This window comes from Phoca vitulina, unplaced genomic scaffold, assembly GCF_004348235.1.
Source record: "Phoca vitulina isolate PV1807 unplaced genomic scaffold, GSC_HSeal_1.0 scaffold2, whole genome shotgun sequence".
In the NCBI taxonomy this organism is placed as follows: domain Eukaryota; kingdom Metazoa; phylum Chordata; class Mammalia; order Carnivora; family Phocidae; genus Phoca; species Phoca vitulina.
Genome location: NW_022589705.1, coordinates 68,209,432 through 68,234,918, shown reverse-complemented (window position 1 = coordinate 68,234,918; position 25,487 = coordinate 68,209,432). Strand labels below are relative to the sequence as shown.

General features: G+C 45.5%; 1 protein-coding gene across 1 annotated transcript; it reads left to right on the top strand.

Moving 5' to 3' along the window:
- Positions 1 to 1,662: 1,662 nt before the first annotated feature.
- TMEM269 (transmembrane protein 269) lies at positions 1,663 to 14,086 on the top strand (the record flags this gene model as incomplete). Its single annotated transcript, XM_032414771.1, has 6 exons — positions 1,663 to 1,795; positions 4,646 to 4,784; positions 8,632 to 8,729; positions 9,341 to 9,484; positions 10,117 to 10,317; positions 13,755 to 14,086. Coding segments are annotated over 6 exons (852 nt in total), but the record flags the coding sequence as incomplete, so codon positions are not given.
- Positions 14,087 to 25,487: the final 11,401 nt, after the last annotated feature.

The following is a 25,487-nucleotide window of genomic DNA, read 5'->3' as shown; positions in this document are numbered from 1 at the left end:
GCCACTGCCGCTCTAACTCAGCATTAGGGCAGGTGGGAGGATGTGGGGCAGGTATCAGAACTTGTGTCTGGGAACCTACCCAATACTAACAAGCTTCTTTCTTTCTGTAGCACACTATTCATCCGGCTGCCACATTGAGACCCTCAGAGAGGCTCTTACCTTCTCCCTCTCATTTCTCTCCCACACCCTTGGGATGCTTTTCACAATGGCCCCTAGTCTGGCTCCTTCCTCCCATTCCCTTCTGTTGCCGTCCAGCAATATGTCCCTGCTCTGGCCTGCCTCATCTCTCCTGCAGTATTACAGAGCCTTCTTCCGCACTAGCTGCCAGAATCGTCTTTCTAAACCAACCTGACCATGTCACTTCCCTACTTTAAACTATTTTCAGGACTGAGTGTAAATTACTCGCTTTGTCATTCACCCGACAAATACTGGGGTGGGATGGGGGGGACTTACCATATGCCTAAGCAGTTCTTATAGGTACAAAGATACAGCAGTGAACCAAACAGCAAAAGCCCTGCCCTGGGGGCCCTTCACAGTCTGGACCCCAGCCACCCTTTACAGCCCCATCTTCCCCAAAGCCCTTGCAGCCCACCTCCCACACGCCCTGCACTCTGGTCTCTTCACCACCCACCCCCCCGCGCCCCCAGCCTTCCCTTGCTGGCCACGATGGAGAGACCAGTCCCCTCCTCCCAGACCCCTCCATTCCCCAAGGCGCCCCCAGGGTGGCCTAGGCTCCTTTGTAAATTGAAGCCCCCCTTTCTGCCAACTAGAGCTCCCCCCCAGCCCCTCCCCTGCCTCTCGGGGATTGTGAGCTAAGAGCCAGGGGTGAGAGGCTTGGGACCCGTGCGGCTCCCCCAGGCCCCGGCTGGCCTGCTCCACCGCACAGGAAGCGGGTTAAAAGTGCTGCCCTCACCCCACCCAGGAATGTCTGGTCCCCAGGTAGGCATCCGAGGCAGCGCATGCCCCTCCCCAGAGTGCTTCCCTCCCCAGAGTGCTGTCAGCGACCAGCCCCCCCGCCCCCGGGGGGGCGGTGGAGCGGTCCTGGAGGCCAGCCTGGCTCCCTCTCTTCCATCTTCGGGCGCGGGGCGGTGTCAGGGCTGGTGCTGCAGCCCCGCGGGGCCGGGACGCCGTCGGGGAGGGGGCGGGGCTGTCTGTGGCGGGAGTGGCCCGCGGGGCTGGGCGTGGGGGCATCTCTAACTGCCGGGGCTAAGCCGGGTGTCCCAGCGGCGGCGGCGGCGGGAGGGCCCCCCCGGGAGGGCCCCCCCGCCCCCCCCAGGAGCGCATGCCCGCTCTAGTTTGCGACAGGACAGCCCCTGTGCAGCATGACCATTGCCACACTGCCTGCATTTCCCTCCCCGGATCCGCCTCCCCTACCAGATCCTTGCCTCTTGAGGACGCAGCCTCGCTCTTGTTCTCTCTGTCCCCAGAACGCAGTCCCGGCGCGGAGCAGGCAGCAACACATGCATTTAAAAATGAGTGAATGGAAGATCCTAAGCGTTGGGTAGATGCTGGGTGTGCTGAGGGTCTGGATTGTTGACAGTTCATCTGAGAAGGCTTCTTGGAGGACAGACTGAACAGGCTCTGGCAGGGGAGAGGTGTGACTTGGTGCAGTGAGAGGATCTTGGGGAAGCACCAGAGTGACATCCTCTACTAACTTAACAATCATCGAACAACTTCTATTGTCAGGCCTCGTGCTGGGCACAGGGGACCACAGCCTGCGCTCAAGTTGCTTCCCCCGTAGTAGAGGAGGAAGACAGGATAGGCCGCGCCAATGCAGAGTGTCCGGTGTCACACGGTGAGCACACGGAGATGCGGCAGTGTAGAGGGGCGCCTGGCTGGGGGGGGGGGGGTCAGGCTTCCCCGAGAGCAGAGGGAGAGCCAGCTTCATCATAAGGGCTGGTACACCAAAGGAAGGAGATGGACTCCATCCTGGGTGCCTGGGAAGCCATGGACAGCTTGCACAAAATGGGGTAGTGACATGATGTAGTCCTGCAGGCCACTGCCCAGCCTCGCCTCGGACCCCCTCACCCGAGAAGCCTTCTCTAAGCCCCCTGTCAGGCTGGACCCCTCTTCTGTGTTCCCCTGGCAGCCTGGCCACCTCCCCTTTTCTGTGCACAGTTGAATACCTCTGCTCTACTGAGCTCCTTGAGACATGAGACCAGGTCTTAATCTTCTCTGTGTCCCAAGCACCAGGCAGTGAATCTTGCTCATGACCAAATGTTTGCTGAATGAATGGATTGCTCCTTTTTTTCTCTGGATTTCTAGAGCCCTTACTCTGAGGTCCACATTCTTTCACACCCGGGACCCGTGCTGTATGCTGACAATGTCATTTAATTGGGAAAGAGGAGGCCCAATTCAAATCCTGGCTCCATCATTCACTGGGACAAGTCGTTTGACTATCTTGAAAACTCAGTTTCCTCACCTGTAAGATGAAGAGTCTGGGAATCCCCACATGCATGAGTGTTGTTTCCTTGGGTAGACTGGACATTCCATGAAGGTTTTCCCCAGCACCTAGCTTAGTCTGAGCTTAGGGAGAATACAATGCTCAGGCCTGTTGGTTGGTAGACAGCAGAGTGCAGAGTAGAGGGGAAAGAACATTTAAGGTGACGTTGTAAGTCCTGATCTGCCACTTCTGGTGTGATTTTGAGCAAGGCTCTTCCTCTCTCTGCGTCTTCTTTGCCTTACCCTGCGAGTAGGGGTAGTAACCCTCATCTGGCCGACCTCACAGGGCCAATGGAAACCACAGATGTGAAAGTGCTTCCTGAATGAAAGGGATGATATAGTAGATAATTGATCATTAATTTAAAAAATAACTGAAGTAGTGCAGATGAGGTGTGTCTGGTGATTGGTAGAAATGCCCCAGGTATGTGCTGACTACCTCTGAGGGGCAGAGATGCTGGCGTGCTGCTCTCCAGGCAGGGGTGGGCTGGGCTGGGCGCAGAGGTGTTTGGTCTTGCTGGGGTCAGCCTTGAGGCCCAGGAGAGCCTGGGGGGGGGGGTGCTCCTGGGGAGGGAGTAGGCAGCCAGCCCTTGGCTCCCCTCCCCTCTCCGATTTCTCAGCCAGCATTCTTCTTGTCTTAGGTTTGGAGGGGCCCTGACGTCTGAGAGGGTCTCAGGAGTCCTGATGGCCTTGGTGAATGAGACTGGCCTGGGGGAGGAGTGAGCCCCATGAACCCTGCCCAGTTCCAAACTCCAAGCCCAGCCCCTCCCAGCCTCTGATATCTTGGTGGACGGGTTTATGAAAAGGGACCATAATTTGTCTTAACTCTGGCCCAGACCAGAGGGGCCTGGGGCTAGACCCTGGCTGAGAGGAGGAAGAGGCTCAGCTTCCTCCCCTCTCAAATGAGGATTAAATGAGGAAGCGGCCATGAAAACACCTTGGAACTTGTGTATTTCATTCAGGGGCAGAATTACTGTTTGTGGGTAGCATGCTTGCAGCAACCAGCAGGGCTTCCCTGTTCCAGAAAGCCCTGGGGCTCTTCCTCCAAAAGAGACTTCATGTCACAAGCAGTCTATTGTACGGAGTGCATGTTTGGTCTTAGAGGAAGAGCAGAGCCCGCCAGGCTGTGAAAACGGGCTGGGCCAACTCATTGCCCATAGCCCGGAGGGGCTGGGAGGCGTGAGGAGCCCCCGGGCAGGGCTGCTACCACAGGGGGAGGCTGATGCTGCCCTACAGGGCTGGCCAACTGAGCTCCTCCTCGGTCTCCTACCCCACAAACCTCCTCCTGCCCAGAGCTGTGCCCCCAGCCAAGGAAGCACCAGATTGAGAACCTGGCAGCGGGATTACCTTCTACTCACCTAGCACGTCACTTTGAGCCAATGTCTCAGTTCTCTGAACCTCAGTTTTCTCATTCATAAAATCATGATAGCACCATCTTCTGAGGTCGTCAGGATCAGGAGAGAGAACATAGTGGAAGGTGCTTGTGAACTATTCCGTGCTGTCCATGTTCATTTCTTGTGTCTCACCTCTTCCCCTGTGGGAGCTGGGCCTGCTGTTCTGGTTGGGGCCTGTCAGAACCAGGACCTTGGGGCACTCCAGCGGCAGCCCTGTCCTGAGGGAGTGAGCATGGCTTGCGGAACAAAGGAGGCTGACTCCATGGCAGTCCCTTCTGTGCTTTCTACCCCTCAGGGAGCCTCTCACCCCCTGGGCTATTCCTGGGGGCTGGGGGGTTACCCCTTCCCAGGGTTCTTTTTTATTCCTCTGGGGCTCACCCCACGGGAATAAAAAAGTATTAAAAGTAACTTTGTAATTGTTTTAACAAGGGCTTACCTATGACAAAAGGCTCATCTCTCAGATGGGGGAAGGGTCCATACCCCTTGTCCCCCGGGCCATGGGGGTACCAGAAGAGTCACCACATGGGCTGGAGGGAGGTCTGCACTATAGGCAAGGGGTACAGTCAATTGGTTGTACGGGCTCACTTGCTTTGCTGTTGTGCTTCCCCAAGACACTCATCCTCAGCACCTTTGTCTTTACCTCCTGGTCTCCTCCATCTGCCTCCTATCTCTCTCATTCCAGACAGTGAAACAGTGTTGGGAGGGTGCGGTTCTGGGATGAGGTCTGGCGAACAGGAACTCCCTGGTCCCTGGGAGCCTCTTTTGGGACTCTTTGACCTTGGGAACCTTTACCCGTCTCCCCTGAGCCCCAGATCACTGCACCAGTTTCTTCCTGACCAACAACCGGAGCTGTCCCCAGATGAATGAATTTTCCTGGAAGGACGTTACCAATGCCTTGTCCCTGGCCAACCTGATCCTGGGGCTCTTCTCCATCTTCTGCAGCTTCTGCAAGTAGGTCTGGGGCCCAGCAAGCTCCTAGCCAAGAGCTGGAGTCAATGGCATGAGGGAAGGAGTGGGGAGCCTAGCGAGCCAGGCACTGAGGCACAGGATCAACCAGGGGCAGGAGAAAGTGTAGTGGGTTGGGAGTCAAGGGGCCAAGATCTTAGCCTCAGTTCTACCACCAATCTGACATGTGACTTTGGCTAGGTCATATCCCTGAGCCTTGGTTTTCCCATCTCTAAAACAAGGAGCTTGCACTGTGATCTCTATAGTTCCTTCCAGCTATGGCAGTCTGGAATGGTTTTTATGAGAAAAATGAAGAGATTCTGTTCTGGTGGCCCTCACTTAATCCTGCCTACTTAATGGTAGGCAGGCTACCATTCAAAATTTTTTATTCTTTTTTTTTTTTTTTAATATTTTATTTATTTGACAGAGAGAGACACAGCGAGAGAGGGAACACAAGCAGGGGGAGTGGGAGAGAGAGAAGCAGGCTTCCTGCCGAGCAGGGAGCCCGATGCGGGGCTCGATCCCAGGACCCTGGGATCATGACCTGAGCCGAAGGCAGAAGCTTAACGACTGAGCCACCCAGGCGCCCCTAAAATTTTTGATTCTTAAATTAGAACATATGATGTGGGGAATATTTACAATTAGCACTATTGTGGAAAATCTGAGACATGTATATGGGGCCCTAAAAAGCAAAGCAAATTATATTTTGTAAGCAAACTATATTTCTATAATTGAATCATATTTCAATGCCTTGGCAAATCAGTTCTTTAAAGAGAAATCCTTTATAATGCAGGTATCCTCCTCCTAACTGTTTTATTCTCTATGACCATCAGCATGTGACTTCTCTGGATCAGTTTCTCATCCATAATTTAAGATAATCTTACCTGATGATGTTTGAGTTCCCTTCCAGTTTGAAAATTTTATGATTCTCTAAGTCTGGATTTGTGGAGTCTTATACAGTAGATCACACCTGCAACAGAAAATATCTTCTTAGTTCAGTCTAATCTTCTCGGAGTGTAGTTTTTATGGCACAATGGTGAACCCAGTTCCCTGTAGACACATAGGTATGGATCTAAAGGAAGGTAGTGCTGAGGTGGTTTAGAGACAGCTGAAGTCTGGGGTCAGGCTCTCTGCTTCTGCTTGGCCATCCAAACACTGCAATCAGGGTGTAGACTCAGGAATGGCAGGCTGGGGCAGCCTTGCATGAGACTGCAGTGGCTGCTTTCAGAGCAGTCTGGGAGCATGTGTTGGACTGCAGCACAGAATCCTCAAATGTAGGGTCTGCAAGAGATCTTAGAAATCATTTAGAGCATCAAAATATGTGAGATGAAAATGGATAGAACCGCAAGGAGAACTTGACAAATCCACTATCATAGTTGGGTATTTCAGCACCCTTCTATCAGAAATTGACAGATGCGGTTGGCAGAAAATCAGGAAGGAGATAGTTGAACTGAACTGCACCATCAATCAACCGAATCTAATTGACGTTTATAGAATATTTTATCCAGTAACAGCAGAATACACATTCTTCTCTTCGCACATTCAGGCTATAAGACTGAATTTAAATTTAAAAGAATAGAAATCATACGAAGTATGCCCTTAGACCACATGGAATTAAAGTAGAAATCAGTTACAGAAAGATAACTAGAAAATCCCCAAATATGTGGAGATTAAACAACACAATTCTAAATAATACATGAATTAAAGAAGAAAAGTATTTTGAACCAAAAGAAAATGAAAGTACAACTTATCAAAATTTGTGAGATGCGGTAAAAGCAGTAGTTAGAGGGAAATGTATAGCATTGAATGCATATACTGGAAAAGAAAACTGCTCTGTGAAAGACAACGTCAGGAGAATTAGAAGACAAGCTGTAAGCTGGGAGAAAGTATTTGCAAAAGGTACATCTGATAAAGGACTATAAAATAGACAAAGCTTAAAAACTCATCAGTAAGAACACAAACAATTAAAAAATGGGCCAAGGACCTTAACAGACATCTCACCAAAGAAGATCTACAGATGGCAAATAAGCATGTGAAAAGATGTTCCACACCATATGTTATTAGGGAGATGCAAATTAAAATAACAGTGAGATACCACTATACACCTATCAGCCAAACCAGTTGTCCAGAATACTGATAACACCAAATGCTGGCGAGGGTGTGGAGCAACAGTGGGAATACAACATGGTGCAGCCACTTTGGAAGACAATTTGGCAGTTTATTACAAAACTAAACATACTCTTACCGTATGATCCAGCAATCACACTGTTTGCTATTTATCCAAATGAGTTAAAAGCTATGTCCACACAAAAACCTGCAATTGGATGTTTATGATGTTTTATTTATAATTGCCAAAACTTGCAAGCAACCAAGATATCTTCTAGTAAGTGAACAGATGAATAAACTGTGGTATTTCCAAACAGTGTTACTTAGTGCTAAAAAAAAAAAAAGAGCTATCAAGCCATGAGAAGACATGGAGGAATCTTTAGCGCATATTACTAAGTGAAAGAAGCCAATCTGAAAATGCTACATACTGTATGATTACAGTAATATGATATGATACGCTGGAAAGGCCAAACTCTGAAGACAATAAAAAGACCAGTGGTTGACAGGGGCGGGTGGGGGGAAATGAATAGGTAGAGCATAGAGGATTTTTAGGACAGTGGAAATGCTCTGCATGATACTATAATGATGGATACATGTCATCACACATTTGTCCAAAACTATAGAATATACAACACCAAGAGTGAACCCTAAGGTAATCTACGAACTTTGGGTGACTATGATGTGTCAGTGGAGTTTCATCCTTTGTATGTATGAAGAATCTAAATGTACTGTTCTGGTGAGTGATGTTGCCAATGTGGGAGGCTATGCATATGTGGGGGCAGGGGGTATATGGGAAATTTCTGTAGCTTCCTTTCAATTTTGTTGTAAACCTAAAATCTCTCCAAAAAAAAAAAAAAGTCTTAGAAAAACTGAAAAGAAGGGAGATATAAAATCAATAATGTAAGGTTTCTACCTTAGCAAACTAGGAGGGGAAATGCAAATTAAATCCAAAGTAAGCGGAAGAGAAGAAATAATAAAAATGAGAGCAGCTATCAATGAAATTGAAAATAAAAAATCAGTAGAGAAAACCAATGAAACCGAAAGCTGATTCTTCGGAAAGACCAATTAAATTGACAAGCCTCTAGTCGGGCTAACCAAGAAAAGTAAAGAAAAGAAGAGAAGACACAAAATACCAATATCAGAAATGAAAGAGGAGCCATCACTACTGATCCCATGGACATTAAAAGTATAAGAAAGGAATATTATGAACAACTCTATAAATCTGATAGCCTAAATGAAATGGACCAATTCCGTAAGTCATAAGTTACCAAAACTTGCACTAGGAGAAATAGATCATCTAGATAGGCCTATATCTATTAAGTCATTTGGCACAAACCCCTCATTTTACAGATGGAGGAAGAGAGGCCTAGAGATGCAGGGAGGGATTTCTCTGAGAATCCACAGTGAGATGGTTGCAAAGGCTGGGCTAAAACAGAGCACCCCTGTGCCCTCAGATATGCCTGGGACTTAGCGCTGGAAGGGACCTTACTGATTATCTACGGCACTCCAGGCACCCCTCTAAGACTGTGGGTTGAGAGTGTGGCAGGGGTGTGTGTGTGTGTGTGTGTGTGGTGTATAAAGCAGTGTATTTCAGAAAGAACATGAGTGTGGGGGACATGCAGGGCAGGGGTGTGTGCCGGTGTGCAAGTATAGGCAGTGTGTTGGTGTACTGGGGGTATGTGGAGTGGTTGGCCGCTGGAGGCCAGGAAGGAGCCGTCCTGTTTGGGCCCACTGCCATACACTTTAGGAGATGCCACTGTGCCTCCTGGATGCTTCTGATCAGCTTCCTGTTAGACATGGCAGTTGGCGCAATAACCAGACACCTCAGCCTCTGCTCCAAGTCAGGTGAGTCCAGGCCTCAGACCCCTGATCCCTGACCCCAGGAGCCCCCATCTCAGGTCCCGCCTCCCCCCTCTAACATCCAACAGGCCTCCATCGGTCACCACTCCTGTTCACAAGCCTCCAAGGATGGCAGCAGCAGCCCTAGAGCCGTCCGGGAGCCCCACAGTCGAGAGCTAGCCCTCCGCTGGCTCACTTGTTAGCTTCAGCCATGCCTGCCCTGGCCTCCCCGTTGGGGCCAATCCAGCGATCGGGAGTGGGGTGGTGGCTGAGGTGGTGGTGGCCGAGCCGCTAGTTTAAAATACAAGGAACTGTTTTCGTGTAAGATTGTGCTTGAAAAAAGGGTTCCCTAGCTTGTCAACTTGCATCCAGTCGTAGTCCCAGTCCTGGAAGCTAAGGGGTGGGAAACTAAGACCCGAGAGGGGAAGACTTGTCTAAGGCCGCAGGGTCAGCGTGAGGCAGAGCCGGGAGGAGCCCCTGTCTCTGATCCCCCGGGGGAGCAGCTGTGGCTCACTGGGACCCCAGACCCTGCTTGGCACCACTGCAGCTCCCCCACCAGAGTGGACTAAGGTGCGAGACAAATGAGTGTAAGTTCTAACCTTGGCCTTCCGGAGCAGGAGTGGAGCTGAATGACTTTGCGATCTTCACCACCTTCGGCCTGGCCTCAGCCCTGCTCCTCGGCGTGGACGGGCCTCTGAGCGGGTTCCTGGCTGTCATCTATGTGTTAGCTGCTACTTTCCGCCTGTGTTTCTATTCAACTGGTGAGTGAACCCCAGCTTTGTAGCTGAGTATCGGGAGCCAGGGAGGGGGAGCCGGTGGGAGCCAGAAGCCAGGGGGGCAGTGACTGACTCTCCCCCTCCTTTGTGGAGTCCGTCTTCCTTCTCCTGCGCCCCAGGCCCACTGAAGGCTGCAGGCTGCCCCGGCAGAGCCCTGGTTGGGGGCAGGGTCCCGGGGTTCTCTGAGCAGCTGTACCTTTTTCTTATTGTGTGACCTTTAGAGGGTGCACAGAGACTCACAGAATCTAGAACCAGAGGTCATCCTCCAGTTTTCCACAACAGATGGAGAAACAGAGCTCTGTCGAGGGCAGTTGCCTTGCCCAAGTTCCCAATGCAAGGGAGGGCAGACGCAGACCAGACGACCTCAGGAGACCCTTCTACAGAGCCGTCCTCGGGGCCGGGGCCCCCGCCTGGTCCTGGCAGCCTGCTTCCCCGTGGGGATCCGGTGCCGAGTCCTCTCTGTGAATGACTAAATGCTTTACAGCCTGCCACTGCCCTGCAAGGAGGGGGATTTGGAACGTGGGGCAGGGAAGACCCGACGAGAGGGGCTTGCTTCGGCTTAGATTGCGTTAGAGCCGTGGGAAGCAGCTAACGGCCAGCTCTTCTTTCTCCAGCAGACGCTCAGCTCACGCACAGGGGTCTGCCCTGCCGCTATGCTTCCTGTGTCTTAGCCTCCACCTCCCTTCTGACCAAAGGCAACACGTTCATTCTCTCTTGCATGGCCTCACTTATGGTTCTATTCATGATGGACCAGAGCTGCTACCCACATGATGAAATCCTGGAGTCTGAGAACTGGAAAAAATTGGTTTATCTGGGAGGTGAGTGAAAATGGCTGCTCGCAAATGTCACCAGTGATTGTTTATTCTCCCTGCTGCCCACTGCCACCCTGTACCTCGCCCCAGCTCTCCCGAGCTGCCCTACCCCGCTTTATCTTTCCGCATGGGGTGTATCATCATCTGGCATGCCTTTACTTGTTCATTGTCTCCACACACTAAACCTGCCCCCGGCTAGAGAACTCTCTGTTAGGCATGCAATAATCCCTGGACCCAGGATTGTGCCAACCACGGGGTAGCTGCTCAGTGTTTGTTGAATGTTGTCAAGTTCAATCGGGGACACCTGCCGTACGCCAGGTGCTGAGAACCAAATCGGTAAACCAGACAAACACTTCCCACCTCGGGCTTTACAGTCTGATAGGGGAGACAGACACCAACCACTTGATGACAGACATAACTAGAAATGCATCGTTGTGATGTGTTGTGGAAGCACAGGGTGCTCTGAGAAGGTGTTGGAGGGGTCCTAGTTAGACGGAAATGGCCTGAAGGGGGGAAAGGCTGCTTCACCTGGCTGAAGGTGGTCAAAAGGTACAAACTTCCAGTTATAAGTAAGTCCTGGGGACATAAGGGACAGCATGGTGACCACAGTTAACAATACCATATCGTATATTTGAAAGTAGCTAGGAGAGGAGAGCTTAAAAGTTCTTATCACAAGAAAAGAAAACGTGTAACTGTGTGGTGGCAGATGCTCACTAGACTTTCTGTGCTGATGGCGTCACACACAAATATCGAATCCTTATGTTGTACACCTTGGACTAATACAATGTCATATGTCCATGATATCTCTATGGAACTGGAAAAGAAAAAAAAGCAACCTGCAAGATGACTGGCTAGGTGGGTGAGAGGGGTAGTTCAGAAGAGAAAATGGTATTTCGTGACAGCTCTAAGCTAGAAGGTGCTGGAATCATTCGTGCAGCCGTGTGGCTGGAACTTGCTGAGAGACGCTAGGGACAGAAGCCGAGGCTGCCAGATGGGCAGCTTTGGGGAACTGATCCTAACAGCAAATGGGAAGCCTCTGAAGGGATTTCTTTTTTTTTTTTTTGACAGAGAGAGACACAGCGAGAGACACAGCGAGAGAGGGAACACAAGCAGGGGGACTGGTAGAGGGGGCACCTGGGTGGCTCAGTCGTTAAGCGTCTGCCTTCGGCTCAGGTTATGATCCCAGGGTCCTGGGATCGAGCCCCACATCGGGCTCCCTGCTCCGCGGGAAGTCTGAAGGGATTTCTGAGCAGCAGTTTTAAGTGGCTACTTTGACTCGGTGGCGGGAGACTGACCAAAGGAGGAAAACAGACCCGCCAGCCCGTATTAACTGCATGAACTTGGGCTAATTACCTCCTTGTTTTGAGCTCAGTTTTCTTCATCTATAAAATGAAGACATTAATCCCTACCTCAGGATTCTTGAGATTAAATGAGATAATGTATACCAATCCTCTGGCACAGATGTGTCCTGTAAATGGAAACTTCTAGACCCCTTCTTCTCTCCACCTGCACTCCTATCTCATAGCAACAGTGTTTCCCATGATGTTCTTTGCTCCTGTAGATACCACTGATCCCCTCACCTCAAAATACACCATACGCTTGGCCTCAGCCTTCCTTGGATTGTCTTGGCTCTGTGAGTAAAGGAGGAAATTGCACCTCACAGATTTTGACGCTATTTAATACCAGAGCTCTACTGGATAGATTTCAAAATGGCCACTGTTAATATTCCTCTTACCTGGAGTGCAGATAGTCACCTTTCTACTTATTTATTTATTAAATGTTTTTTGAGAGAGAGAGCATGCGGGAGAGGACCAGAGGGAGAGGGAGAGAGGTCTTAACCAGGCTCCACGCCCAGTGTGGAACCCAGTGCAGGGCTTGATCTCACCACCCTGAGATCATGACCTGAGCCAAAATCAACAGTTGCACCCTTAACTGACTGAGCCACCCAGATGCCCCCATTTTATTTTTTTTTAAGATTTTATTTTTAAGTCATCTCTACATCCACTGTGGGACTCGAACTCACAACCCCGAGATCAAGAGTTGCATGCTCCACCCACTGAGCCATCCAGGCGCCCCAATCCCCTTTTTAGACTGAGGTTCCATCTCCTCCACAGAGCTTCTGAGAAGCTGGCCTGTGGCTACTGAGACCTTATGTCACATATTTTCCAGGACAACTAAAATATTGTCTCATTGCCTTAACAGATCAATGACCATTCTTAAATATTGAGTATCCCAAAGTTCCGATCCGTTTCTGTAACTGCCTCTTGCCCTTAGAAGTGGTCTTCTGCCAGATCAAATGTTCTGATTTCTCTTGAGGAATGCATGGTGGTTATCCCCATGGACATGCTGTTGCCCCGTACTCTCCCACCCTCTTTTTGAGCTCTCTGAGGCTGTCTACTTTTTTTGCAAAAGCAGACATGGGTTTGAATCAAGACCTCGTGCAGGTTACATCCCCTCTGTCTCCTCATCTGAAAAACAGACTTGATTCTGAATCACAGCATTATTGTGAAATGTAAATGGAACAATCTTTGTAACATACCTAACAGAATGTCTAATGCAAAGAAGATATCCCACAAGTGTTGGCACCCTTTTGCCTTTCAGTGGTGAATCTGAGATTCAAATGTGTTGGGGGTCCCCCAAGACCACCCCCAGGTTCATTGATTCTCTAGGGACTCACGGGGTGCCTATAGTTAGACTCATGGCTAAGATTTGTCACAGCAAGAGGACACAAGGCAAGAGCAGCAAAGGGAAGGTGAAAGGGGCAAAATCTGGGCCCCTCTGGGGCCACCCAGCATGAAATTGTGACAACACTCGTGAAGTCTTATCTAGCTGGAAGCTCTGTAGAGACCCAGTGCCCAAGGTTTTCATGGGGGCTGGCCACATCAGCACGCTCGGCCTAGCAGTACCAAAATTCTAGATTTTCACAGAAGGAAATCAATCTCAGCACCATCTAAGCACAGTGAGCCACTCTTGCCCACGAGGGAAAGTTCTATCCTGGTATAGGGAACTGGTTACTAGCCATGTTCCCAGATTCCAGACAGGAATAACCGGTAAGCAGAAGCAGGCCTTTCAAGGGAGAGCTGCCTCAGGTCTGCTGTGTTCTTCTGCATACGGGTAACATTGTGTTGGCCATTGTCACGTGTTAAACTTGACACAATCATATATAACAAGGGGCCTGGGCAACTCAAATGTATTCTCGGCTAAGACTGGATTTCTGATCTGAATCCGACAAAATGGAACCTGAGCTTGCGTTCGATTATAATCATCTAGTTACAAACAGACAATACCTCCTTAAGGGCAGGGCTCATGTCTCATTGATTTTTGTCTCTTCAGCACCACGAGTACAAACCGAAGGATGGGAGGATGGGGATGGGAGAGAAGAGGATGGAAAATACACGAAGGAGGGCTTCATAAAAACGGAGTGTTTGCCTTTTTTCTTCCAGGTGCCATCATGCTGCTCTTGTCTCCGTTCTCTCTGACTGCGTTTTACTGCCTGTTGTGGTCGCTGTCCTACATCTTCTTTCCAGATGCTCTGTGGGGCAAAGCAGCGCGTCTCAGGCTACAGTGCCGAGAAAACTAAACAACTTTACCCACGGCCACTGGCCTCTGGGGTTCGTGCCGGCACGTCGGGCCAAGCCTTGCCTTATCCTCACTAAATCTTTCCTTGTCCGCACGTCTCCTGTGTGCCAGATAACGTGTGGCCTTGAACCAGAGCAACCCACCGCAGGCCCAGCGGCCTTCACGTCTTCCTCTTTGCTCAGGGTTCGGGATCCCTTGGGGACAACAGCTGTTTATATCCTATAAAACAGAATGTTTTCCAAGCTCCAGTTGGGCCCGGCTGAGTTCCAGCCCTGTTACCAGCTGGGGGCGCTTGTGCACTCAGGTCAGTCCCTTGGAAAGGAGTGAAAGCCTGTAGAACTGGTCTAGTCTCCAGCTTGGCCGGTCTGGTGGTTAAGGCTCCAGTGGCAGGTGGGGCTTACTGAAGCGTTTCTTCAACTTGCAGGCTCTGCTTGGTAGAGCTCATCACAGGACAATCACATGGCCCAGTGTAAATGCACGTAGGATTTTGGAACTTGAAATTCTGTACTTGAACAGTCCAAGCTTCTGCCTTTTGCTTCAGTGAAGAGATTAGACACCTGGCAGCTTGAGGGCATCCCCTGGCTTCCAGTGGGTTTTCTCCTAAACAATAAAATACTAAACTCTAGATGTTCAAATGCCACTGCGTATTCTAAAATCCAAGTTGAGTAAAAATAAAGAGTATTGTATGGACCCTCCCAGCTGCCCCTCCCAAAGAATTGAGGCCGGCTGAAGGCAGCGACGCCCAGCACTGCCTCTGGACCACCTTCCATCTCTAGGCAGTGTACCGAAGGACTGGTGGCTACTTCGGCCCCTTCCTCAACTATGGAGCCGGAGCCCTTTTTACCTAATTTCTTGAAGTTTGCAGAACAGTGTATTTGGTAGATATGCACTAAGTCTACAATTGGACTTTGAAAAATAACAGTCCAGTGAATCGCATGGCTACAACCTGGCTTTAAAGGAACCGATAGCGCCCTCCTGGTCCCTGCTGCTCTCTGTCCATGTCTCTGTTATATCATTTATGTTTTTCATGGATGGATGAATATGTCTGTGTCCCACCAGATTTTAGGCTCCTTCAGTTTACATTTTTTTAAATGTCTGCTGCTTACCACAGCACCTGGTACTCAAAAATGTTTGCTTTGTAGATGAATTGATTTCCCTGTGCATTCTAGCGGGTTATATACAAGATTACTATAATGTAGTAAGAATCTTACAAATGTATACCTACATACACATGCAAATATGTGCTGTCCTTTGGTACTATACCCTCATTTCAGAGATGCTACACTTCATCAAAATATTTAGGAAATGCAGCTCAAGAACTGTGTTCACATAAGCTCTTAGAGGCCAGCACTTAGCGCAGTGCCTAGATATGGTAGGTGCTCAAAAAATACTTACTGTATCCTGAACCAACCAGATCTAGTCCAGAAACCCACTACTGAAGATTTAGCCAACGATGTCCTCTTTTGAGCCACATGAGTTATCAGATTTGGCATCAAATGATTCTGGCTACTTCTAAAACTTGAAACTACATTCAAAGAGGAAGATGCAATTCCAAAAGAGGACTTTCATGCCACTTTTGAGCCACAGCAGCAGAGTTAAAAGAAATATGTAGACCCCTTAAGAGGACTGCTTTGAAAAGGAAAATACCCATTTGGATATGTAAATTGTGCTTTGTAACAATAATAATTCATACTTCATTGCCTCAAACGAAAGTTTGGGTTAGTGACGCATGATAGTTATAGGTCAGCTGAGAGCCTCTAGATTTAACAGAGGGATATGTGCTTCCTTCCCACTACATGGAAGTAAGGCTGCCCTTCCACACTCATTCCGGGAACTCAGGATGCCAGTTCTAACGATGCAGGCCTTTACTTCCTCAGTTAGGAATAAAACTTAAAAAATAGAACAGCTAAAATAGGACATGTTAAAATAAAATAAAATAAAATAATATTCTAATGTAGAATAGCTCTCAGGAACAAGTTGCAAGTCTGAGACTAAAAATATACTTCTCAGATGATTTCATGAAGTCAGAGGGCTTAGTTCTTGATTCAAGGCAGTTCTGCTACTTCTCAACTTGGAATGGAGTATAGATTTCCCTTCTAGTCCCCTCTTAGTTAACCTGTGCCCAGTGAACAGGGTCAAGTGACTGAGAATTCTTTTTTTTTTTTTAGCTCTGTGAACTTGAGTGAAAGGTTTAATCTCTCTAAACCCACTTCCTTAACTGTAAAATGGGTTATTTACTTCCTCTCTGGGTTGCTTTGTGAATTAAATATGATGACACATAAAATAACTAGAATAGGGAATGACTGTAAAAGGTATTAAATAAAAGATCTCTCCTCTTCCTCTAAACTTCCTCCCTTCCCATTATATACCTTTCCATTTAAAATAATAGTAATAATAACAGTTATCATTTATTTAGTCTATTCTATGTGTAGGAATTGTTTCTTGCACTTTACTCTTTCACTTAATCCCTCACACAACCCAGTGACATAGGTGAATACAGGCTTAAGGTCGACAGTTCTCGAAGTGTGGTCTACGGACCCCTGGAGTTCCTGAGACCTTTTCAGGGTTAAAACTATTTTTTAAATAATCCTAAAACAAGGGGGCACCTGAGTGGCTCAGTCAGTTAAGCATCCGACTTTGATTTCAGCTCGGGTCATGATCTCAGGGTCCTGGGATTGGGCCACTTCAGGCTCCATGCTCAGCAGGGACTCTGCTTGAGGATTCTCTCTCTCCTTCTCCCTCTGCCTCTCCTCCTGCTCATGCGTGCACGCTCTCTCTCTCTCTTTCATATAAAAAAAATCTTTAAAAAAAAATCCTAAAACAGGGACTGAAAATCACTGCTGACATTTTGCTAATGGTGCAAAGCAATGGTGGGTAAAGCTCCTGGCACTGTGTGAATCTAGGCAGTGGCACCAAATGGTCCCTATAGTCAAATGTACTTTTCACTGTCATTTGCTTACAGTAAACAAAACAAAGCAAAAAAATGTTTCACTAATGACTGTCCTTGATAAAGCAGTAAAAATTATCCATTTTATTAGGCCTTGCTTGACCCTTGAGTCTTTTCAATATTCTGTGCAACAGTGGAAAGCATGTATGAAGAACTTCTGCATACTGAAGTTATGATGGTTGTCTCAAGGAAAAGTACTGTTTTGAGTTTGAGCTGAATTAGCTGCTTTTCTTATGAAATACCAAAGGATAACTGACAAACTAGGGTTGTTCAGACTTGGTTTTCTCGAAATATGAACCGAGACTGTCACTCATGAAAAAAGTTTTTGTTACCAAAAATAAAATTTGAGCCTCCCAGTGAATTTTGGAAAACTTACATCTACTACCATGAGCTTGACAGCTTTGCAATACTCAAAGACTTTTCTGATGAGACCGGGGGGGGATATTAATGAAAATTTATTTTTAACAATGTATAATAAAATGTGTAAACATTCGGAAGATCTGCATAATTCAGTGAAGCAGTATTTTCTAAATGATCAGCACATGATGTTACAAGATCATGCATAGATAAATGATCCATTCAAAGGGCAAGAGTCAAAGACCAGTGGATTTTAATGTAACAGAGCACAAAAAGTTCATTAATAAGGCATCAGATTTCAAGTTGCAACTAACCTTTAAGAAACTACTATGTGCTGGGGCGCCTGGGTGGCTCAGTCGGTTAAGCATCTGCCTTCAGGTCAGGTCATGATCCTGGCATCCTGGGATCGAGCCCCACATAAGGCTCCCTGCTGAGCAGGGAGTCTGCTTCTCCCTCTCCCTCTGCCTATCACTCCCCCAGCTTGTGCTCTCTCTGTGTCAAATAAATAAATAAAATCTTAAAAAAAAAAAAGAAAGGGGGCACCTGGGTGGCTCAGTCAGTTAAGCGTCTGCCTTCGGCTCAGGTCATGATCCCAGGGTCCTGGGATCAGCCCCACATCAGGCTTCCTGCTCAGCGGGGAGCCTGCTTCTCCCTCTGCCTCTGCCTGCCGCTCCCCCTGCTTAGGTGCTCTCTCTCTGTCAAATAAATAAATAAAATCTTAAAAAGAAAGAAAGAAAGAAAGAAACTACTACCTGCTAAATTTTGGTATAGTAGCAAAGAAGAACATCTAAAATGATCATTAAGATACCCCCATCTTTTTCAACCACATATCAATGTGAGGCTGGATTTTCTTCATATAGTTTAACTAAAATAATATGAGAATACAGAATGCAGAAGTATAAGAAACCAGCTACTTTCCTTTAAGCTGGATGTTAGATTTGCAAGAATGTAAAACAATGCTACTCTTCTCAATGATTCTTATTTTTTTTTAAGATTTATTTATTTGGGGGGGGCAGAGGGAGAGGGAGAGAGAGAATCTTAAGCAGGCTCCATACTCAGTGCAGAACCCTATGTGGGGCTTGATTTCAGGACCCCGAGATCATGACCTGAGCTGAAATCAAGATCCGGATGCTTATCCAACTAAGCCACCAGGCATCCCAGATTCTTTATTTTGAAAAATTATTTTTTTAAACTTTCCAAGATAGCAGAGGAGTAGGAGACCTTAGTTTTGTCTAGTTCCAGGAATTCAGCTAGATAGCTATCAAACACCTGTGAACTCAACAAGTGATCTAAGAAAAGAATTGCTGCAATTCTACAAATAGAAAAGCAATCACTTTCTGCAAGAATGACAAGACAGAAAAACTCACCTCAAAAAAGAGAATAAGAAGCAGTACTGACAGCCAGGGACCTAATCAGTATGGATATAAATAAGGTGTCAGAACTAGAGTTCAGAATAACGATTATAAAGATACTAGCTTGGCTTGAAAAAAGCATAGAAGACACTAGAGAACCCTTTTCTGGAGAAATAAAAGAACTAAAATCTAATCAAGTCGAAATCAAAAAGACTATTAATGAGATGCAATAAAAAATGGAGGCTCTAACTGCTAGGATAAATGAGGCAGAAGACAGAATTAGTGACATAGAAGACCAAATGATGGAGAATAAAGAAGCTGAGAAAAAGAGTTATAAACAGCTATTGGATCATGAGGGGAGAATTCGAGAGATAAGTGATACCATAAAGCGAAACAATATTAGAATAATTGGGATCCCAGAAGAAGAGAAAAGAGAGAGGGGGGCAGAAGGTATACTGGAGCAAATTATATCTGAGATCTTCCCTAATCTGGGGAAGGAAACAGGCATTCAAGTCCAGGAGGCACAGAGAACCCCCCTCAAAATCAACAAAAATAGGTCAACATCTTGACATATAATACTGAAGCTTGCAAATCTCAGAGACAAAGAGAAAATCCTGAAAGCAGCTCGGGACAAGAGGTCTGTAACCTACAAGGGTATAAACATTAGACTGGGGCGCCTGGGTGGCTCAGTCGTTAAGCATCTGCCTTCGGCTCAGGTCATGATCCCAGGGTCCTGGGATCGAGCCCCGCGTCGGGCTCCCTGCTCAGCAGGAAGCCTGCTTCTCCCTCTCCCACTCCCCCTGCTTGTGTTCCCTCTCTTGCTGTGTCTCTCTCTGTCAAATAAATAAATAAAATCATTAAAAAAAAACAAAAAAAAACACATTAGACTGGCAGATATATCCAGAGACCTGGCAGGCTGGAAAGGATAGGCATGATATATTCAGGGTGCTAAATGAAAAAAAAATGTAGCCAAGAATACTTTATCCAGCAAGGCTGTCACTAAAAATAGAAGGAGAGATAAAAAGCTTCCAGGACAAACAGAAATTAAAAGAATCTGTGACCACTAAACCAGTCCTGCAAGAAATGTTAAAGGGGATCCTTTAAGCGAAGAGAGAGCCCAAGTGTAACATAGACCAGAAAGGAACAGAGACAATATACAGAAACAGTGATTTACAGGTAATACAGTAGCACTAAATTCATATCTTTCAATAGTTTATCTGAATGTAAATGGGCTAAGTGCCCCAATCAAAAGACATAGGGTATCAGATTGGATAAAAAAGCAAGACCATCGATACACTGTCTACAAGAGACTCATTTTAGACCCAAAGACACCTCAGATTGAAAGTGAGGGGGTGGGGGGCGCCTGGGTGGCTCAGTTGTTAAGCGTCTGCCTTCGGCTCAGGTCATGGTCCCAGGGTCCTGGGATCGAGCCCTGCATCAGCCTCCCTGCTCCATGGGAAGCCTGCTTCTCCCTGTCCCACTCCCCCTGCTTGTGTTCCCTCTCTTGCTGTGTCTCTCTCTGTCAAATAAATAAATAAAATCTTAAAAAAAAAAAAAAGGAAAGTGAGGGGTGGAAAACCATTTATCATGCTAATGGACATCAAAAGAAAGTTGGGGTAGCAATCCTTATATCAGCCAAATTAGATTTTAAACCAAAGACTAAATAAGAGATGAGGAAGGACCCTATATCATAATTAAAGGGTCTATCCAACAGGAAGATAAGAAGATCTAACAATTGTAAATATTTATGCCCCTAATGTGAGAGCAGCCAATTATATAAACCAATTATTAACAAAAAGAAACACATTGATAATAATACAATAATAGTAGGGGACTTTAACACCCCACTCACTGCAATGGACAGATCATCTAAGCAGAAGATCAACAAGGAAACAAGGGCTTTGAATGACACACTGGACCAGATGGACTTCACAGATATATTCAGAGCATTCCATCCTAAAGCAACAGAACACACATTCTTCTTGAGTGCACATGGAACATTCTCCAGAATAGATCACATACTGGGTCACAAATCAGGTCTCAACTGGTACCAAAAGATTGGAATCATTGCCTGCATATTTTCAGACCACAATGCTTCAAAACTTGAACTCAATCACAAGAGAAAAGTTGGAAAGAACGCAAATACATGGAGGCTAAAGAGCATCCTACTAAAGAATGAATGGGTCAACCAGGAATTTAAAGAAGAATTTAAAAATTCATGGAAACAAATGAAAATGAAAACACAACTGTTCAAACCTTTGGGATGCAGCAAAGGCGGTCCTAAGAGGGAATTACATAGCAATACAAGCCTTTCTCAAGAAACAAGAAAGGTCTCAAATACGCAACCTAACCCTACATGTAAAGGAGCTGGAGAAAGAACAGCAAATAAAGCCTAAACCCAGCAGGAGAAGAGAATTAATAAAGATTAGAGCAGAAATCAATGAAATAGAAACCAAAAGAACAGGAGAACAGATCAACGAAACTAGGAGCTGGTTCTTTAAAATAATTAGTAAGATTGATAAACCTCTGGCCAGACTTATGAAAAAGAAAAGAGAAAGGACCCAAAGAAATAAAATCATGAATGAAAGAGGAGGGATCACAACCAACACCGAAGAAATACAAACAATTATAAGAACATATTATGAGCAACTATATGCCAACAATTTAGGCAATCTGGAAGAAATGGATGTATTCCTAGAAACTGAAACAGGAAGAAATAGAAAACCTGAACAGACTCATAACCACCAAGGAAATTGATGCAGTAATCAAAAAATCTCCCAACAAAAGAGTGCAGGACTGGATGGCTTCCCAGGGGAATTGTACCAAACATTTAAAGAATTAATATCTATTCTTCTGAAGCTGTTTCAAAAAACAGAAATGGAAGGAAAACTTCCAAACTCTTTCCATGAGGCCACCATTACCTTGATCCCAAAACGAGACAAAGACCCTACCAAAAAGGAGAATTACAGACCAATATCCCTGATGAACATGGATGCAAAAATTCTCACCAAGATACTAGCCAATAAGATCCAACAGTACATTAAAAGGATTATTCACCATGACCAAGTGGATTTTATTCCTGGGCTGCAAGGTGGTTCAACATCCACAGATCAATCAACATGATACATCACATTAATAGAAGAAAGGACAAGAACCATATGATCCTCTCAGTAGATGCAGAAAAAGCATTTGACAAAGAAGCATCCTTTCTTGATTAAAACTCCTCATAGTGTAGGGATAGAGGGAACACACCTCAATATCATAAAAACCATATACAAAAGCCCACAGCAAATATCATTCTCAATGGGGAAAAACTGAGAGCTTTTCCCCTAAGGTCAAGAACATGACCAGGATGTCCATTCTCACCATCATTCAACATAGTACTAGAAGTCCTAACCTCAGCAATCAGGCAACAAAAATAAAAGGCATCCAAGTTGGCAAAGAAGTCAAACTCTCACTCTTTGCAGATGACATGATATTCTATGAGGAAAACCCAAAGACTCCTCCCCAAAATTGCTAGAACTCATACAGGAATTCAGCAACATGGCAGAATATAAAATCAATGCACAGAAATCAGTTGCGTTTCTATACACTAACAATGAGACAGAAGAAAGAGAAATTAAGGAGTTGATCCCATTTACAATTACACCCAAAACCATAAGATACCTAGGAATAAACCTGACCAAAGAGGCAAAGGATTTTTACTCAGAAAACTATAGAATACTCATGAAAGAAATTGAGGAAGACACAAAGAAATGGAAAAACATTCCATGCTCATGGATTGGAAGAACAAATATTGTTAAAATGTCTCTGCTACCTAGAGCAATCTATACATTCAATGCAATCCCTATCAAAATACTATCAACTTTTTTCACAGAGCTGGAACAAATAATCCTAAAATTTATATGGAACCAGAAAAGACACTGAATAGCCAAAGGAATGTTGAAAAAGAAAAGCAAAGCTGGTGGCATCACAATTCCAGACTTCAATCTATATTTACAAAGCTGTAATTATCAAGATAGTATGGTACTGGCACAAAAACAGACACATAGATCAATGGAACAGAACAGAGAACCCAGAAATGGACCCTCAACTCTATGGTCAACTAACCTTTGACAAAGCAGGAAAGAATAACCAATGGAAAAAAGAGTCTCTTCAACAAATGGTGTTGGGAAAACTGGACAGCCACATCCAGAAGAATGAAACTGGACCATTTTCTTACACCATACACAAAAATACACGCAAAATGGATGAAAGACCTAAATGTGAGACAGGAACCCATCAAAATGCTAGGGGAGAACACAGGCAGCAATTTCTGTGATCTCAGCTGCAGCAACTTCTTGCTAGACACATCTCCAAAGGCAAGGGAAACAAAAGCAAAAATGAACTACTGGGACTTCAGATAAAAAGCTTTTTTTTTTTTTTTTTCAGATAAAAAGCTTTTGTACAGCAAAGGAAACAGTCAACAAAACCAAAAAGCAATCGACAGAATGGGAAAAGATATTTGCAAATGACATATCAGATAAAGAGCTAGTATCCAAACTCTATAAAGAACTTATCAAACTCAACACCCAAAGAACAAATAATCCAATCAAGAAATGGGCAGAAGACATGAACGGACATTTCTTCAAAGAAGACATCCAAATGGCCAACAGACCCATGAACAAACACTCCACATCACTCGGCATCAGGGAAATACAGATCAAAACTGCAATGAGATACCTCCTCACATCGGTCAGAATGGCTAAAATTAACAAGTCAGGAAACAATGGATATTGGCGAGGATGCAGAAAAAGGGGAACCCTCCTACACTGTTGGTGGGAATGCAAGCTGATGCAGCCACTCTGGAAAACAGTATGGAGGTTCCTCAAAAAGTTGAAAATAGAGCTACCCTATGACCCAGCAATTGCACTACTGGGTATTTACTCCAAAGATACAAATGTAGTGATCCGAAGGGGCACCTGTACCCCAATGTTTATAGCAGCAATGTCTACAATGGCCAAACTGTGGAAAGAGCCGAGATGTCCATTGACAGATGAATGGCTAAAGAAGCTGTGGTATATATATACAATGTTATACTACTCAGCCATCAAGAAACCGAAATCTTACTATTTGCAATGACGTAGATGGAACTTGAGGGTATTATGCTAAGCGAAATAAGTCAATCAGAGAAAGACAATTATCATATGATCTCACTTATATATGGAATTTAAGAAATAAAACAGAAGATCATAAGGGAAGGGAGGGAAAAATAAAAGAAGACGAAATCAGAGAGGGAGACAAACCATAAGAAACTCTTAATCATAGGAAACAAACAGGGTTGCTGGAGGGGAGAGGGGTAGGGGGATGGGGTAACTGGGTGATGCACATTAAGGAGGGCACATGATGTAATGAGCACTGGGTGTTATACAAGACTGATGAGTCACTGACCTCTACCTCTGAAACTAATAATATACTCTATGTTAATTAAATGAATTTAAATTAAAAATTTTTTAAAAAAGAAAAAAAAAATTTTTTTCACAAAAAATTTGTTTGAAAATATTGATTTATTTAAAATAGTAAAAACCTACTACAGGTTAACATAAATAACAAAAACAAAAGCTCTTTGGGGTCCTCCATTTTTAGAGTATAAAGAAGTCTGAGACTAAAATGTCTGAAACTCACTGACTTAGGGAGGTTAAAACTTGCCCGGTGTTCATACGTTAGTCTGTGTGGTGTAAGTGGTGTAAGTGGTGGACCCAAGAGTCAAACCCAGGCAGCCTGACTTCAAAAGTCAGTTCTCATCATGAATTTTTTGATGCAGAGCTCCAAAAATATCTCTTACCTCTGAGAAACCGGGAGTAGATCACATCAGGGTTAGGGAATTCCAGGTAGGGAAGCAGAAAGGAGGTGCTCCTCGTTTTCCCTGATTATGCTTGCAAGAGCCTTAGCATTGAATGCTATTCCAGTTATGGACGCAAAGGCTCCTGCAGCCCTTCCCTGAGGCAGATGAAACTTCTTTCCCTTTAAATTGTGAATAAAAAGATGACCCAGTCCTGCCTTGTTCACGCATCCCTCACATTTCAAACTTTTTTTTTTTTTGCCACAACCCATAGAAATAAGGAACTTTTACCTCCAATGCAGTAGACTCTTTCATAAGTATACATAAACCTGAAACAAAAGCTTCATGAAATAATATCTTTACCACATATGATAATTTTAATCTGTTGTTTCATTAAAAACAAAGCCCATCATAATTTATTAAACTGATTTTACAACCACCTGCAGTTTGAAAAACTGCAATCCTAGAGGACTTCTCTAGGATGGAATAGATCTAGGGCTGAGACTTGTTAATACAGGCAGTTCTCAACTAAGGATCAGAATCTTTCCAACTGATGCTTACGCATTACTTGGGTTATTTGAAATTTGGAACATTTCCCATGAAACAAGGTGGTTGGGAAGGGAGGTGACATTTACTGAGGATCTATTACATACATTATCTCATATATATTACTCCAACAAATGACCCTGACAGGAAGAAAATATTCCACTACACAGATGGAAAAAGTGAGGCTCAGAGGCTAATAACTTATCTAATGTAGTAGAATTGCTACTTGACCCCAGGTCATTTGAGTCCAAAAACTGTGCTCTTTGTAGTATACTACAGCATTCTTATAGGTTTATAATAGCTCACTCCAAACCCCAACGCCTCCAAAAAACAAAACCAAATAATCCCCAATCCAAATTTGGCAGGACACCATAGACTCTAATTACAACTTATGGGGATAATCTTTGTAGAGTATCCTTAGTTATAACTTAGGCTCTCAAGAACACATTCTCCACAGTGGTAGCAAGTTCCTCATACCCCATTATGGCCCAGTTTACTCCTAAAAGAAGCCACAGCAATGGGAACAGAATTCTCAGTGACTTCTGAGGCAGTAGGGAGACAAAGAGGAGATGGG